Source organism: Lygodium microphyllum, chromosome 26 (genome assembly GCF_053477565.2).
Source record: "Lygodium microphyllum isolate KBCC chromosome 26, Lygodium_microphyllum_v1.1.10, whole genome shotgun sequence".
In the NCBI taxonomy this organism is placed as follows: Eukaryota; Viridiplantae; Streptophyta; class Polypodiopsida; order Schizaeales; family Lygodiaceae; genus Lygodium; species Lygodium microphyllum.
Genome location: NC_141160.1, coordinates 71,554,115 through 71,573,217, shown reverse-complemented (window position 1 = coordinate 71,573,217; position 19,103 = coordinate 71,554,115). Strand labels below are relative to the sequence as shown.

Sequence of the window (19,103 nt, the reverse complement as noted above, 5' to 3'; positions counted from 1 at the left end):
AGCTTCATTTGTTGGAGTTGGCCATAGAGGGTAACTGTACGCATGGTCAAGGGAGCCTCATACAACGTTTGAAGCTTCCCCCATACCGTTGAAGCTGTATTGCAGGAGGTGATCGCCGGTAGAACCTCTTTAGAGATACATCAGAGAAGAGAAAAATAAGCACGGGCATCATTGAATTTGCATGTAACCACAACTTCCTCATGGTGGTCGTAGTCCCAATCATCCGGAAGAGGAGTGTGAGGCTGAGGACACTCAATAACTCGAGAAAACAAGTACCATAACTGCTTTTGCACAAACCATGCTTTCAGTAATAGCACTCCATGTTAAGTAATTAGGGCCATGAATTTGTCATCAGTAGAACAACAGAGAGGCGCCTTTTGGAGAGGATAGGAAGAGAAAATAAAGAATAGAGAGAGAACAGCCCAAGACAACACAAATTGCATGGATGACGAGTTCAAGGGGGCTAATGAGAAAACAGCTGCAAGATCTGAGATAGTCAGTGTATGAAGGCTGAAAAACGTATCACCTAGTCTGCACAAGCTGCACAAGCATTAAATGCAGAAAACACAGCAGCTGCAGATCAAACGGCAAAACAGATAAGGCATTAAATGCAGTCATCTGATACCATTTCGAGGGATGCAGTGATGGAAGTGTAGAAGATTGCTTTAATAGACTGCACAACACGAGAAAAGAGAAAACAAAAGAACACCGCAAAGGAAGGACTCAGAGAGATAATCTCGAAATGGAAGTCATATACCAAACATGAGATAGTCACATACAAGAGTGAGTCACTGGTTGTGTGGGCACTGGCACTGGCTCCCTCTCTCTAGCAAGACTTGCATTGAGAATCTGCAAGTGGATGATGATGATATTGACTGAGGGGGAGGGGGCCAAATAGTAGTAGCTATTGATATGGTGGATTTAGTAGTTAAGAACAACTATCTACTTGGATCCTTGGATTGATTGAAGTGGACTTGGGCTAAGAGGTCTCATACGTAATTGTGGTAGTGCACTAAGGTAGTGGTTATCAATCTTTTGGTGGGTTCTTTTCTTTCCTTGTTAGCATCCGATTTCTTGGCATGGGTTTTTGGGCCCAAAAAAGGGGGGAGAGAGAGAGTATAACTCTGCTCTCATTTACCCAAAAGGTCCTACTTGGACCAAGGGTGTCACTTTTGGATTGCCCAAGGGCTTACAAGGATCATAGAGGCAATGGATATCTTATCTCTGGTAGCCCAGGTGAATGGGTCTTAGTGCTTTTTTTTGGTGGGAATAAATTATTGATGGCAGGATCTCCATAAAGGATAGTCATGTGACAAGGGTGCTGATGTAGAAGTATGATAAATAGATAGGTGAATTTGTGGCAAGAAGTGTAGTAGTTGCTTGGGATCCTGGGTGAGCAATTGACTTGATGAGGTAAAAAGCAATCATGCTATATAATGATGGGATTTTCATTTGAAGGGATGCCTACAACATCATCTTCATAAGTGTTCATGCCTTACAATGAGCATGGAAGAGCCTTACCAACAAGTCAGATTGCCCGTAGATTGAGGCAGACTGGAGTGTTTGTGGCTTGATCATGGTTCAATGCTTGTCTGTGGCAGATTGTCGCTGGCATAGAAGACCTGTTCCGGATAGGATAGTTAGCCAGCTTTGAGGATTTGAAGTGAAGAGTGCTGGTTTGAGCTTGAGGTGTTGGAGCATGCCTTGTAATTGAGCATGGAAAAGTCTTGCCAACAAGTCAGATTGTTTGTAGATTGAGGCAGACTGGAGTGTTTGTGGCTTGATCACGGTTGAAGATAGTTCAAGGCTGGTTTGTGGCACATCATGGTTGGCATAGAAGACCTGTCCTGGATAGGATATTAAGCTGGCTTTTGAGGATTTGAAGTGAAGAGTGTTGGTTTGAGCTGGGGTGTTGAACCCTACACCTTGTGTGACTCATATCTTGTGTAATAAGATTTGAGGATCTCTTCTGCCTTTTGGGTTGTCATATCTTCTTGACTGGTGTGATGGACCTAGTGTCTTACACTAGTAGTTGATGCACAATGGAAGTAATCTTATGATTGAAAATATTCACTAGAAGCCTTCCTATCAACCTAGATAAGAAGAGACATACACTTAAGCCTCTATTGGTGAATACCTATACATGTATGGCATGCACATATGCATAAAAGGTTGAAAATAGACACATGCATATATCTACAACACAGCTACATGTTTAGTGAGGTTTCATCTTCGAAAATATGCCATTCTAATTTGTATACCTTGTGTGCACCTACTTGTGGTAACATGCCACAAAGTTTTTCTGGATGTAAAGGTGTGGCCCTCTATGTTTATATACATGTCCATGCATATAGGCTACTTGTAGGTGATGTGGAGATTAAAGATGTTGTGAATAGAGTTTCATTAATCTGTTTTTTGTACAGTGAGATTGTTGGAACAAGGCAACTTGAGCTTTTTCAGTTGTTTACTGTTGCTTCTTCATTGCGAATCTTTAACTTTACCCTCTGTAGGGTGAAAAATTGGAGCTGGAGACTACTGTTATTGATGAAAGGCAAAGCAAAGGTAGTGCTGATTATGTCCTTGGTTTGCATGGACAAGGTACAGTACATATACTGTAAGGAATTTACCACATGAGAAGTTTGTATGTTTATGCAGTTGGTTACCATGAGATGCAATGGATTTCAAGTAGGCTAAGTGTTGCATCCTAATTTTTTGAAATGTTCAGATTCCCCTCCTTGCTTCCTACTGTTGCTTCATGCTGAAGTTACACTTTTTCTCCTAATGCTTCAATAACTGAAAGAAGTATTTGATATTCAAGGGCAGACTGGTTTAAATAATTAATCTGCTTGCTTTTTTGCAACATAAGAGTGGATGGCCTATTGTTTACACATTAATGCTAGAAACAGGTCTGAAAATTTTGATGGGAAGTCTTACAATCATGATGGCCATTGGAAGAAGTTGGGCAAGGAGTGTATCTCCAGGAACATGTTGGGTATTTCACTCACGCCTCACTTACGCCTATGCTCACATCGGAGTGTCGGTGATCAATAGGATAGGACACTGGGGCACTTTTTACTCTCGGTAGGAGAGGTTTTTTCCCCCAGACTTATGGTATTATTTCGTATGTGCTTATGACACACACTTACGGGCACTTATCGTGTTCGGGTGTGAACAACCCCCTACAACCCTAAGGTTTAAGGGTTGTACCTTGTACTTTCAGTTAACACTCTTTCAGTCTATTGCATTGGGTGTCGTGCTTCACTCTCTACTGTCTACTGTTTTCTGTGCTGAGCTTCGATCCTACCTCCACTCTCACATTTGGTATCAGAGCAGCATTGGCTCTGTTTAGCTCAGCTCCGTTCAGCATTCGGGACTCTCTGCTCAGGTCCAGCCTCAACCTTCAGGAGTACCCTGCTCTTTTGCCTGCATCGTCAGTACCCTGCTCGTCACGCGTGCCCGGCCAGTCTTCAGTTACCTGCGTCTCTGGTCAGTCCAAACTGTCCCGCCAGACAGCCCGTCAGTTCGTCAGGGCGTGCCGCCAGACAGCCCATCAGCCGTCAGTTGTCAGGGCCAGACAGCACGTCAACCAGTCAGTTGTCTGAACTGCCGCCAGACAGCCGTTAGCTACTTTGCGTCTGAAGCGCCGCCAGACAGCCGCCCGTCGACTGTGCTTCTGTGCTGTTTGTCACGCCACACCAGCTCGCCTCCTGTCCGCTGTGTGCTGCTGCGCCACGTCAACAACAGCCCGTCAGGTTTTTTTTTATAATTTTTTTTTCTTAATCCTTTCATTCTAGTAAATTTTTGGAAGAGGAGATTCCCACGCAGCAGCAGGCACAGCATTCACTAACGTGTCTGGGACACATTGAATGAAAATTTCTGGCCAAATTTATCAGACATTTTGGGGCTTTTATGTTTTTTGAGGACATTGGCATATGAACTGCAGCTACAGTCACAGAAAGACTGTTTTGAACTCATTTGAGGCAAGAAATTTTGGGGATTTTGCTGGTACAGTGTTGCTGAACACTGATTGCACGTTGGACTGTGTGCATAACAGACAATTTTGACAGAGTGCACCTCTGTATACTAATTGCAGAAAGTTATTTCCTGCAATTTCTGGAAATTTTCAGATTTCTAGTGAAGTTCAGCTTCAACATTGCTCTTTTGCATTTTTGGTAATTGAAAAATCATGGCAAATCAGGGAGGAGATGTTTTTACCTATGTATCCAAGGAGGACAGATTGGATGGAAATAACTATTCACTTTGGTCCTTCATGATGAAGAATGTACTTGTGGCCAAAAACTTTGGGATTATGTCAGTGGAGAAGAAGCTCGACCTGGAGTTGTGGCTCCAGCTACTCCTCCTCCAGGAGGACGTGGACCACAGGCACCTCAGCCTGCTCTACTTCACCCACTTTCCCAAAGAACAACAACTAAAAAAGCATGGGATACATGGGATGCACAGGCTTTGTCGCTGATTGCATTGGCAGTTCAGCGGTCAATCATCCTCCACATTCGTTCAGCAGCTTCTTCACGAGAAGCTTGGCTAACTTTGGAGCAGATGTTTGTAGGCAAGAATGGGACTCGCATCTCTTTCTTAAAGAAAGAGCTAGAAACATTGAAAATGGATGAAGGTGATTCTATTCAGGATCACTTGAACAAAATTCAGGACTTGCGAGAGCAACTCATGAATGTTGATGAGTACTATTCGGATGCACAGATGATATCCACCACTTTGAACTCATTACCTCCTTCTTACTTGGCTTTTCATACGGCCTTAAACCTCACAATGAGGATTGCCGCATAGCCAATCACTTTTCTTCAGTTAGTCAGTTTGCTTCTAGAGGAGGAGCAAACATGGAGGAATAGTGGTGTGGATGCTATAGCCTCTGAGCAGGCTTTTATGGCTAGACAGAAGGGCAAAGGCAGCCAAGTGAAGAATGCTCCGCAGAGTTCTGGAACACATACAAGCATCATGGTGGCACATTCTTAGTTTTGATGCTCACTTTTCCACATCCTCCTCCATTCTTCTTGGAGGCTCCTTCTTTAGAAGGCCCTTTGGCATCCTGTAGAGGATTATTTGGAGGCAAAGTCCTTTTGGTTGGAATTGTTGATGGTGTCATGGCTGCTCTCTTGGGACGGGAAACAAGAGGACACTACCAAGTTTAATCATATGGCATGCTTGGGTTTGTCTTTTGTTGTTGCGGATGCCACTTTGATGAGTTGTAGGGGCCTAATGGCTTTCCATACGACCAGCAGACTTTCTGGATTCCTCCTGGATACTTATGGGGTCAGATTGAAAGATTGTTGTAGCCTATATAGCCTTTTCCCACACTTGGCTTGGATTGCCCTTGGCAAGATTGGGATCTTGCTAGCGGCCTTTGTCTTCAAAAGGCTTTAGCTAACTAGGTATATCATCTCTTGATTAAGGATAAGCATTGGTTGGTTACTAAAGCCAATGCAATTTGGGGCATGCATAAATCCAAGGCTTGGTGGAAAATGACAGTGATGGAAGGATGGTTGAACAAGACCGCGTTCAAATGCAAGGTCTTTCTTTGGAGATTGATCATTGGTGGGCTTCCCCTCGCTTTGGCCCCTTTCTAAGTGCCAAATCTCAAATGACAATTGCTTTTTCTGTACAACCAGCATGGACATTGGAATCTTTGCATCCTCAATTTATTTCCCACCCTTTGGCTAGGAAAATTTGGGCTCTTTCGATAGATATTTACAAGCAATTGTTGTTCTATCGCTGTGCCCTTTTGATGGCTTTTGCCAAGGTCAAATATCCCACCCTGATGCAGCCAGATATGAAGGTCTTGTTCCATTTTTTCAGATTTTGGGGCTGTTGGCATAATTGGATCACTTGGAATGCTTTCATCTTTGATTTTTCCATAGGCATCTAGGGACACATAGCCAAACGTAAGGGTCTTCTACATTGGCAGTTAGATCTTGTGCAGCATGCTGATATTCTCCCTAGGAAGCATTTGGCTCATTGGCATACGGCAATATCTTCTGCTTCTTTGCCATGACTTTTTATATCTTTCATGTCATCTGAATTTTGTAAGCCTTTTGTGATTTGCTATAATATAAATTACCCATTTTGGGGGAAAAAAGTGAGTATGTGTGTGTGTGTGTGTGTGTGTGTGTGTGTGTGTGTTGTAACATCCTATCGAGTCCCATCTCCTTCAATACTAGCTCTATATATATAGGATCCTCACTCTCAAAGCATGATATTCGTCTCTGTGACGTGAGAGCTTGAATCTTAATGCTTGGGGCACAGAGAGAGAGAGAGAGAGAGAGAGAGAGAGAGAGAGAGAGAGAGAGGATTACGGGAAAAAAAGAGTGAGGGAGGAGAGTGTTCGGAGATGGAGATGCCTGCAGGACCTACGACCCTGCACCCTGCCTGAGGCCAGCTAGATCTATCATCGCATTGCTTTGCAGTGGAACCTTCAACAATGTGCAAGACTTCATAGGAATCAAAATTGTGTCTGCAACCTGCATGACTCTATTCAGGTCATGAGCAGGCAATTCTCTGACCCAGATTGTGTGGTCTACACAGCTCTGTGCGGCTGTCTGCAGGCTGTACAGGCCTATTTCGGCCACCTGCTGGTCCTATGTCAGGCCCATACTCTGCTATGCAGAACAGGAAACAGCAATGAGAGTGCGAGAGACAGGCAGCAAGATACAGCAGGAATCGCCTGCTACAAGGATTCTTCATCCTTTGTGTTTCACCGGTCACACCTGTGGACCGGTACTGTTTTATGGGGACCCAATTTTGTGGTTGTGTGGCCTTAGGTGGACACAGAAAGGGGCATATAGTGCTGTCAATCTTTGCTGCAGCAGACATGCCAGAGTTGAATTGCTTTTATTGACCAAGTGGTGGAAGCTTTGGGTCCTGATTCGGATGCTGAGGAAGGGGAAGAAATGGTTCCCTATACTGAGATGGTGGTCCTGTGCTCTGAGGTTCTGCCTGGTCCTAACTAATGTGCAGCCACCAGTCAAGCACAACAAATAAGCTTCTGATGCTTTGATGGAAGAAGTTCCACCGCTTGACCATCAGGTGCTGTCCTATGCGCAGGTCACATCTGCTACTAAGGAATCTCAAGACCTAGATTGGGACTCGGGAGCACTTATTGGAGTTTGCCAATACTTTTTTGGGTGATTACATTCAGCACAATCATGAAGAATTCTCTAATCAGGATGAGTATGAGGTTTTAAATCCCATGATTGATACAAAGAGAATGTTGCATTCTATTTCAGCCTTTTACAAAAGAGGGGTCATCTTTTTCTTCACGGGCAAAGTCCTGGTGCTTTCAAGGATCCACCAATGGTTGCATTCAATGGTCTTGGGCAACTCTGTGGGGAAATTTTTGTGGGACCATGGGGATTTCAAGAAGTAATGTTCAAATCATCGACGCTCCATGATAACCTCTTTGGCAAAGGTGTCTTTATTCTTTAATCAACGTCTTGCTCATGTTGTACCATGGAGACTAATGGCTGACTTCTAGCACTTACTCTAGCACTTACCCCAACAGGAATGCCCTGTTTGGGTGGAGGTGAAGGCATGTCCTATTGTGTATTGGCCTTTACTAAAGGAAGCTATGGCAGCTATTTGTATGATCTTGGTGTCTCCCAACTTGAGGGCCATGAATTGTAACTGTGTGTGTATGCTGTGGGATACTACTCGAAAGAGACCTAATTGGTTAAGGCTGAATTGTCGTGGAATGTCATCTTTGCATTTTCGTTTGAAATGGGGCATTTTCTCTGGTCATTGTTTCCCTTGTGGGAAGGTGGGACATTTCATGGTTGAGTGCTCAGAAAGCATGCATCTCCAAAGGTTGGGACCACCCTGGTTGTTGAGGAGGATCTCATGACTAAAAGCCTTAAGGATGATGATACTCTAGCATTGGTAAATGTAGACAAGGGGGAAAAGCCTATGTAGACTTCGGATGAACTAGAACAAGGTTGGGGTGGATGTTCACTCTAAAAGAAGAAAAAAGATTAATGTGGACATTTTGATTGCTGAGTCTAGTCTTGCTCAAGATTCCTTGTGCACCTTTGTGTGTAGAACAGATAAGCCGCCCATGGTGCGTTTATCTAATGGCATAGTCTCTTTTGGCCTGTGGAATCCTTCTGCTGTGAAAAACCCTATGGACCATTTTAAAGACCCTCCGGCTGCACTTGCCTTTGATACACCAGATAAGGTGATCACTCCATGGGATCGTCCTTATCCACGGTCCATTCCAAAGAAGGGAAATGATTCCTCTACCTCCAAATCAGGAAGTTAGCTTTTGAACTCATTTGCAGTGTTGGCTGATTTCTTTGATGAGGAAACTCTTAAGCTATTAGCAGAAAAAGTTAAATCAAGGCATAATCAACATTGGCCCTGATCTTTTCCTTGGTTGCATATGAGAATTACTACTTGAAATGTGTGTGGAATTCGCTCACACAGTAAGGAGCATGACATGTGGTGCATCTTGCATGATAATTAATGGGATGTCTTGTGCACCCTTGAACATGAGTCATGGTGTTATGGTTTTTGTTTGTTTTATGCTAGGGGCTCTTCATGACATTACTCCGGTGCACTCATGGTGATCCATGTGTGATTTCAGCTGGTCCTTGTCAAGAATGATGTACATGGCCATTTTTTGATGGTTGAAATTTTGCTTGATAGGGAGGTCCTATGGTTGGTCAGTCTCTATGCTTTGAATGATCCCTTATGTAGATGTGATCTATGGGGTTGATTGATAGCCTCTTTAACACTTCGTAGATCATGTTTGCTGATGGGAGATTTTAACACGTGTGTTGACTCATCGTAGTCTAATTTTGAGCAATTAGTGATAGATGCTCTTGAGAATCGGGTTTGGCAAGAGCTTGCGTTGAATGTTCTTAAACAAGACCTTTGGTCCTGGTTGTGCCCATCGGATCCAAGATTTACTTTTCATTCGGCACAGCATACAACTACATGATAAACTAGATCATATATATGTGTGTGTGTGTGTGTGTGTGTGTGTGTGTGTGTGTGTGTGTGTGTGTGTGTGTGATGCATGATAATGTCTTTTTGCCGGAGGTCCTAGACATGTGAGTCCTGCAACAATATGCCTTATTGGATCATTTTCCCTTGCAGTTTGAGATGTTTGCACAGATTGTTGTGCTTTTGTGCAATTCTTGTGTAGGCTTTCTTTGCACTTCGATTCATTCTACTTGAAACACCTTGTTTTTAATGGTTACATGGGACGATTGCTCGATTGCTTGTGAAATTTTCCATTGGGAGGTAGTTGCTCCTTGAGCTATTGATTAGTAATATGCAAAGGATTGCTGAGCAATATGGCATTCACCATGCCTCCCTTTGCAGACAACATCAACAGATGGCATAAGAATTACTAGATTTGGTTGCTCCTTGCTTCTTGAGTTACAGGATGATAGGTTTTTGCTTCTGTTGGCTATGAGTCTTATCAACCATATTCAGCAGTTTCAGTTGAGATCTTACCAGTAGGCTAACATAAATCTTTTACTGAAAACTTGCAAGATACCTCCTGTCAAACTCATAAATTCTTTCAGGGTTTGCACCCTTCCCCCACTTGGGAAAATATGGTTAGACTCCAATATCCAAAGGAATACACAGTTACGAATCCGCAAACTCTTGTGCGAATGTACCAAAGTTATTTTTTGGATCTTCTTGGCTCAACTCAGACCCTCTATGCACAAATCTCTGTTGCACATGTGGCTTTTTATCCTTTGCTCAATGTCTAGGTTTTACGAGACATCCATATTGCCTTGGAAAGTGACATTTATGAGAATAAGGTTATGGATGTATTATTGCATTTACCCATCAATAAAAGTCTTGGTTGGGATGGCCTCAATAATTAGTTTTTTGACACTTACGCCACTCATTTGCTGAAACCCTTAACTGCCACATGCCAACAAGTTTGGGAAACGGGAGTTATACCAGCATCATGGAAGGAGGGAGTTATTAAATTGATTGCAAAAATGCCTTGTCCTTCATTGTTGAAACATTGGAGACCCATCTCCCTAATGGGGTGAATGTATAAAAATTTCTCGAAAGTTTTGGCCAATTGCCTCCACAAGTGTCTCCTTGACATTGTGCACCCCAATCAATATGGATTCATGAAGGGCAAAAACATTTTGCATAATGTACTGAATGTGTAGATGGGGATTGACTATGCCAAGCATTCTAACCAAGGGGTGGTATTAGTACATCTAGATTTGGAAAATGCATTTGATTATTTGGACTGGTCCTTTCTTGCAGAGCTTATGCACATCATGGGTTTCGGACCATGTATATCTCAGTTGATATACACGATTAGTGCTGATGCATTCTCCCGGGTCATGTCAAATGGTGGTGTCACTGATCCCATTCCCCTCGCACGCTCAATCAGACAGGGCTTCCCTTTGAGTCCTTTGTTCTTTGCTCTAGCAACTCATCTAGTGCTTACCATGTTATCCCACATGGTAGCCACTGGGTGGCTATTTGGTTTGTCCCTTCCTTTTGGACAGCATTTTGTTGCCCAATTGTTAGTAGACGACACGTTCATGATCCTCAATGCAGAAAGGGATAATTTCCATTAGAAATTGGATGTTTGGAATCTCTTTAGCCATGCCTTTGGCCTCCATGTCAATGCTCTGAAATCCTTCCTTGTCAGCTGTACTGAATCTAATCTTTAGTTCTTGGGATGGCAGGGGGTGATAATACCCCGTGGCAATGTTTTTTCTTCCAGAGAAAAGTAAAAAGTCTATTAACAAACCTTAGAACAAAATGTTCCAAGGCAAAAAATCCAAGTACAAAGCTGCCCTATAAGGGACTTCCATATCAAAAATTATATAACAAGGGGAATCTATTACAAAGCTTTAAGTGAATAGCCAACCAGGAGGTCTATAATGCTAGACCGTGTGGGTCTGGAAGAGGTAACATCTGCCAGAGTCCCATGTCTTGAGAAAAGCATCTTGCTCTTTCTCATAGTCTCTGAACTACCGTGTATTCTCTCCCATCTCCCATAAAGAGTATAGGCAATCTTTGTCCAAATCTTGGAGAGAGTCTTTGTAGTAGTTATGTCCAAAAAATCGCTACATTTGGCTATCCATATGTACCAAGTAGTAATGCTAGTTGTGAGTTCCCATCTATGGCAATGCCCTTTTGTCCATATTGTCTATGAGAAATTTGGCATGAAAGTGTTGAGGTAGCTGCAATGGAGCTTCTGTGTAGAGATGCAGGTTGAAAGAGAGAGAAGAGATAGAGACACACGATTTGTGGTACTGAAGAGTGTACCTTAATAATGTTTTAGATAGGTATATGTACTATGTACAACTTGGCCCTTACGGGCGGACACAGGCATTGCCCTTTATTCCAACAACCTCCCCCCCTAAAGGCAATGTGCCCAAAGGTAGAGGAAAAGAATCAGCTAAGTCTAAGTATGTACAAAGTTGAAGAGACTATACCTATCCAATACCCATCATCTGCCGGCAATGGGCAAACCTCTTTGTTGGAAGACCCTTCGTGAGAAGGTCTGCAGGGTTATCATCATTGTGCACCTTGACTAGCTCAATGCTCTTGCTGTCAAGTACCTCTCTGATGAAATGATACTTCACTTGTATGTGTTTTGTCTTTGGATGAAAGACAGGGTTCCATGCTAACATGATATCACTCTGACTATCATAGTGGAGGACATGAACCTCAGTAATCCCAAGCTTAGCAACCAAACGTGACAGTCATAAGGCCTCTTTGCATGCCTCAGTGGCGGCCACATACTTTGCCTCTGTAGTAGACAGTGCAACACACGTCTGCAGCATGGATATCCAAGAGACAGATCCCCCTGTGAAGTTAAACACATACCATGTAGTGGACTTCCTGCAGTCTGCATGTCTAGTATAGTCCGCATCCATAAAGCCAATGGACAGATGCCTTTCGCTTACCAAAGCAGATGCACAAATCCTTTGTGCCCTCGAGGTATCTCATAATACCTTTCACTGCTTCTCAATGCTTCTTTTCCAGGGTTTGCCATGTACCTGCTAACCACTCCCATTGCAAAGGCAATGTTAGGACGTGTAGCAACCATAGTATACATCAAACTGCCAATAGCTGAAGCATACGAAATCTTGGCCATTTCAGCCTTTTTTATCATCAGATGTAGGGCTGTCCTCTGCACTGCGTTTCACATATGGAGGCAATGGAACTCCGATTGCTTTCCCCCCCTCCATATTGAAACACTGCAAAATCTTGGATACATACTCCTGCTGAGATAGATAGAGTAACCCCTTCGATCTATCTCTGAGTATATGCATCCCAAGAATATGATTGACATCACCAAGATCCTTCATGTCAAAGCTACCATGAAGACTTTGCTTCAATGAATCCAAGGCATAAGTATCCTTGCCAGCAATCAGCATGTCATCAACATACAGAACCAAGATAATCAGGTTGCCATCTGTTGCCTTCTTGGTGTACAAGCAATGATCAACTTGCCCATACAAACTCCGTTTTAGTTTACAGACCATCTTCTCTTTGCCTTTAGCAACAAAACCCTTAGGCTATTGCATATATATGTCCTCATGCAGATCACCATGTAAAAATGCAGTCTTTACATCCATTTGTATGAGCTCCATATCCTCAGCTGCAACCAAGCCCAAAATGGTTCTCAAGGTAGTCATCTTGACTATAAGAGAGAAGATCTCATCAAAGTCAATTCCATGTTCTTGCTTGTACCCCTTTGCAACCAACCGTGCTTTGTACTTTGGTGAAGAACCGGAAGTGACCTTCATCTTGTAAGCCCACTTGCACGGAAGAGTTTTGTGCCCTTTAGGCAGCTGCACCAAGTCCCAAGTACCATTCTTATCAGGTGATTCCATTTCCAACAGCATGGCCTTGACCATTTCTTCCTGTCCGGTGTAGTCATTGCTTCCTTGAAGCATGATGGCTCACCACAATTTGTCAACATGACATAATCTGTAGCATACTGTGCATTAGGAACAAACTAGTCAGATGGTCTCAATGGTAGAGTCTACCTACGGAGTGAAGGCTCAGCATTTGCATTTGATGGCTGTTGGGCCTGCAAATCTGCATTTATATGTTACTGTCCTGAAATACGGGCCTGTAATTCTGCATATACAAGTTGCTGACCTGAAATTCCAGCATGCTGTCCTGACAGTTCAGGCTGTCCTAACTGCATGTTTTCAGGCTGAAACTGTGGTGTATCATGGGCAATACCCTACTGGTCATTTCCAGCACCATTTCCTGCATTTTCAGGAGTATTTACAGCGCAGGTATATGCTGCTGTCCACTGGCACAAATGATTGTCTAAAAGGTATATCCTCCTTGAAAACAACCCTTCTAGCTTACTCAATCTTCTCGGGTTGCCTATGCATGCAATCTTCACGAAAGATGACGTCATTACTGTATACTATCTTTCTTTTCTCGGGATCCCAAAGTCTATACCCCATCTCACCCTTGTCACCGTATCCTAGGAATATGCATTTACAGGACTTTGGTTCTAGTTTGCTGTGTTCTTCTTTTCGTGTGTGCACAAAAGCCTTGCAACTAAACACTTGCAAATGAGCATAAGAAGGTGGCTTGCCCGACCACTCTTCCCGAGGGACTCCCCCCCAAAGACCTGTTCGGTGACGTGTTAATCAGATGAACGGTTGTCATAACAGCTTTGCCCAAAAGCCATGGGGTAATGTAGCATGAGACAGCATCGTATGGACCTTATCCTGTATGGTCTGATTCATGCGCTTTGCAACTCCATTTTGGGGTGGATTATGAGGGGCAGTGAGCTCCCTCTTTATCCCCTTGCTGTCACAATGCCACAAGGAAACACTTGGCTGCTTCGTCACGGTGACAACATGGTCATGCATACTAGATACATGAAGTGGATACAAAGTATCACTCTTGCAACCTCTGGCAATAATCCTATATCCCTTACAGATCTTCCATTTTCCAATCACCAAAGGTGGTATGAAAACTTGTCAGAAGTGGTGCGGCAGTGGAAGCATAAACATGTGCTGAAATAAATTGCTGAACACAAGACAAAAGAAAAGAAAGAGATAACACAATACAGATGAGAACTCAGATGTATGCTCGGGAAATGGAATCCATATACCAAACATAAGATAGTACAGATACAATGTGAGTCACTGGCTGTGGAGACACTGGCACTTGCTCCCTCTCTCTAAGAACGTCCAGTGATGAATGAATAAATGAGGGAGCCAGACAATATATAGGACAAATAAATGCCTAAAATATGACTGGTCGGCCAACATTAAATGCAGGTCGACTGGCTGCAAATAATGCCTAAACCATAATAAACAATGGCAAATAAAATGCCTAAAATGTCTCTGTGCCCAGCCTGCTGTACCACAAGTCCAGACTCAACTATGAGTTGACTAATCTGCTAACACCCTCTCTCAGATCATGGGTGATCTGATACAATACAATATACAATGATAATGTCGCATCATAGTACACACAACAATGTCCACCAGAGTAGAACCATGGATACCCAAGTAGTGGGTGTGCAAGCCACCACCAGGTAAGCATGCGCAGACATCTCATAAAAAGTTTCTTTCACTGAAATCTTTGTCTCTAGAGTTAGCACAATTCTGATATATGTCAGATGCCAGGGTTATCTCTAGGAGGAAAGAAATACTTTGTCACATTTGTCGATGATGCTATTCGGAAGGTATGGTTTTATCCTATTCGTAGCAAGGACAAAGTGCTTGACAAGTTTCAAAAATTCTTGACATTGGTTGAGAATCAAACTGATAAGACACTTAAGTGTCTTTGCTCTGACAACGGTGGGGAGTATGTGTCCAAAGCCTACTGGGTGGGACGGGCAGGGGCAGGGGGTTGTGGAGTGCTCTGGCGAGGGGGCGTTGCTCGCCCACCTGCTCCCTGCGTCGCTCCCCCTTGCCGTCTCCCTCTCTGTCGTCTCTATACTCGTGTAAAACTGTCAGCATCCACTTGTGGCCTATCGGCGGAGCCACCCTAGCACCGAAGCGTGCACTCTGCTGCTTGATGCTCAAAGTCATGGCAGTGCAGACACTGCCCTGGTTGCCTAGTCACAATGACTTGCTGCCTAAAGGAGTGTCCGCCTGCCTCAATCTCTAGGAACTGTGTGATATTTTTAACCTCTTTCATTGCCACCTATATCTTTGGGACTCCTATGGTTGTCACTGTGTCCGCGAAGGACGTGGGAAGGACCGTGCCGAAGAGCCGTCCAAAGTCTTCCACCAACTGGCGATACTCTATCGCTAGGCCGGGAAAGAGAAGGGTTACCGGGTGCCGAAGAAACCTGTTGTGGAGTGCAAATGCCTCCACATTGAAGCCACTGTACCATTTAGACTCTTGAATGTAAAACTCAATTTTCATATTGAATGTTAATATTTTTTACTTACTTTTTAAAAATAATAATGATTTTGTTAGTATACATGTGTAATTCTTAAGCATTTTTGCCTAATAAAGACTTTTGAATATTAAAAAAAATACCATAAGAGTCACTTATAATATCTTACTATTAACAAAAATAAATTGTATACTAAATCTCAAATCTGGACTTTGTCATAGGTTAGTAGAATAAGTGTAATCCTTGAATGGTTTTAGTAGACTAATGTGAAAAGAATTATGTATTTACTAGTGAGAAGGAATGCCCAATCTAGATGCATTCTCGTTAATCTCGTGAATGAAATATGGAATGGGCCATAATACGTGGGTGCTAACTTAATTCTTGAATTTGTTCAATAGTTTAGCCTCCTCTTTTTAATAAAAATTTCTAGTAAATCGTCTAAAACCTATGGATAAATACTTGATTGGAATAACGATATTCTAGAGGTTGGTTAAGTGACACAAATGGTCTACATTCAATGAAGTTGTCTAAGATAAAAAGTTTTGGGGAACATATTGGTTTATCAATTAGAGAAATCTAAAATAACAATGGTTGGGTAACAATAGTAAGCATGGGGATACGGAATATTTGTCACCATGATCTTTTTTTGAAAAAGGTGCTTTGCTTAGTATCTAAATAGGCACTTAATGACAACTAGAATCCTAGTTACTTAGACATCTATACTCTTAACAATGTAAATACCTTAAATAAATAGGAGACTATCCTCTTAGTAGCAAATAATCATTGCTCCAAAAACACGATTCTTTGAACAAAGATAATCTATGAATGCTTCTAATAATGTTTTAATGGATAAGAGCAATTTACTAGCAAACACAAAAGAAATGCATGCTTGCTAATGTAGCACAAACATGGAGAAAGACATTTGATGCAACAATAAACTATATAATGCCACTTTTTTTTGGGTCTTTTTCACAAAACATAACAAGCAAACAAAACAAAGAATATATGCTAAAATAAAGAGAACCACTTAGGGTCAAATTTTTTTTTTCAACTACAAGTTTATGAATAGTATCTTAAGGTTTTTATGATAATAAATAATCTCCCTTTTTAAATCAGGCTAATGTGTTTGAGTTAATTTCTCATAAAGCACAACTAAGCTCAATGTGATACATAATAAATAATTTTTAAAATAAACATAGTTCTTTAAAAAATGGAATAAAATCTATCCTAGTAAGGTTTAATTAATAACAAAATTCCTCAAAGAAGTACTCATATAATATTTTATAACTTGAAGAAGATTTTTAACTTTAATTGCTATAATAAAGCTCAAACCTGGAATTCCTTTGCATTGCTTTCAGGAGTGGCTTGAGCTGCTTTGTTTATCATAGATGAAGATCTCGAAAAAAAAAATGTTACATCTCCACACAATTGTGGAATTTTGTTGAAGTTCCTCTTGTCAATAAACTGTTTGTGTGCGTAAGGGGACTCTTTTAAAGGTACCCCCCACTTTAAAACAAGAACCACCTTGCAAAAATCAAATAAGCTTATATAGTCTAAGGCTTGTAGGATTTATACTAAAGCTTATAAGCTTTACTAAAGTTTTTCAAGGGAATTCGACGGCTAGAAGAACAACGATGAGTAGGGAAACATGGATAACATGGATGAAATCGAGAAAGTTTTTACATTGAAGAAGATGAAAGTGGTTGGTGGATTGTTTGTTGGCTGTGATGGAGAGCACTGCTACATGAGACAAAGGAGAAGGCAATGATGGGTAGAAAGAAGTGGAGGAAAGAGAGTAATTGAATAAACAACTACTTGTATATGAAGAAAAAAAAAGCTTTAGATTAAACTTTGAAAGCTTAAGGCTTTAAAGCTTTGTTTCAAAACAAAATGGCTAAAAATTGGTGTAGTATTCTTTGATAGTCGATTCATCTTGCCGTTGTCAAGTTGATGATTCTGAGACAAGGAGGAATAAGAAAGGTGGTTTTAGGAATGAGGGAGATGGTTTTTGTGTGATAGTCGTCAACTTTAGTGTTTGGCCATGGAAGCAAACAATTGTATGTTGATGGCGACAAGCTTCTTATAAGTATCCTTGTAAGGCTTTTGGATAAAGCCTCATGGGTTTATAGTTGGCATCACATGTGGTACCTTCCCTAAGTAGATTTGATGGAGAAAAGAGTCTTCATTAATGAATTAGTGTGTATAGCTCTTGACAAGTATACATGAGCATGCTTCTTGATTATGGTGATGATGGAGATGGTAATTTGTAAAGCCCCCAAGATGGATGTATGCCTTCTTTCTTGATGTGGACAAGCTGACCAATCCCACGCTTTGATATCTTTATCAATGTTGAGGACCTTTACCATAGAATAAACAATTCTCAATTAAAATTGAAAGAAGCACAAATTGAAGAAGGAAGAAAATAGAAACATGAGAGTAAAGTAATAGAGAAAGCATGCACGACACAAGATTGGGTACAATCTCACCCAATGGATGGGTGAGCTCCTCCCCCATGCATGCATATATAATATTCAACTAAGCTTTTGTGCTCAAAATACATTGAAAGCATCTTTTTTGTGTTCTTGCTTTTCCTTACCTTCCATGACTTGCTTTTGTGCAAATAAATCAAAATACACTCTATTCTAATAGCTCTACAAAAACAATATTTTGTGTTCTCTAATACGTATATCAAATTAAATCTATTGCGCATACGTGCATGCAAGTCCTTGCGCTAATAGGCACATGTAAAATATAATGCTTCCAGTAATATTCTTCCACGTTGTGAAGCGTATAATTTCCACTCTATGAAGCTCATAAATTTATAATTTTGCCTTGATTTGTGTTCTTCCACTTGCATATCCATTGAACTTGGGAATTGTAGGTTTTTCACTAAAATTGTTGGTTTTTAGACTAGCCATGAGCATTCAATGCTCATCAATGTGGATGACATGGACTGATGTTGAGATAGGGCAGTCTAGACCTAGTCTAGTACTTGGCTTGTCTTTTCGACACTTGAGGGGGTGGCTTACAAGTGGCTTAATGATTTACTCGACATTGGAAATCAGTGAGTCATTTGTTGGAACCCACTCAAAGGTCAAAGGAGGTAGCTTGCAACCTTGTGAAATCAGAGGATGACCATGACCTTGAGCAGATGTGACCAATATCACATGTGCACTCATGCGATAAGTCATAGATCATGCGGCAAATAAACAAAATCCACAATAAAAATCATATATACGGGTAAAATACTATGATAAATATAATTCTATAATATTATGTGACTTAATATAATACCACTACTCATTGAGAGAGAGAGAGATTAACGTCTACAAAAGGACAATGTGGCCTATGAGACAAAACCAAACTACATCTCTGTCCAATGTCATCTCATCTCATGAAATTGAGAAAATGCATCCTAGCATAAGGCTAACATCTAAAGATCTCTATGTCTATGAAACTGAATGTATAAAATGTCTAGCGATAGTAGGTTTGGCTGTTGCAATAATGTCATATGCAATGGCACTTTATCCTTGCTTTCCACCGGGTTAGGCTCTTCTTCTTTATAGCTCCTCTCTAAACGTCAAAATTAACAAATGATCCCAACCATGATGGGCCCCCCTACTAATGTATTGAGGGGTGAGTCTCTTGTGTCTCATAATGATCGCTCTGTTTTGACTATAGTATGGACCCCTAAGTTGTCGGATGCATACTTGATGTCACTGTGCTTGACAAAGTGCAATAGCCTTGTCTA

The 19,103-nt window shown here is 41.6% G+C and overlaps 1 protein-coding gene across 5 annotated transcripts in view; it reads left to right on the top strand.

Annotated features, from left to right (window-relative positions):
- The window catches only part of LOC148013394 (oxysterol-binding protein-related protein 1A-like), a 96,141-nt gene that overhangs the window by 12,004 nt on the left and 65,034 nt on the right, over positions 1 to 19,103 (top strand). For all 5 annotated transcript variants that reach the window (XM_087667493.1, XM_087667496.1, XM_087667494.1 and 2 more), the window contains exon 3: positions 2,511 to 2,598. In XM_087667493.1, the coding sequence (XP_087523619.1) occupies positions 2,511 to 2,598 (88 nt within the window). The remainder of the gene's footprint in view (positions 1 to 2,510; positions 2,599 to 19,103) is intronic.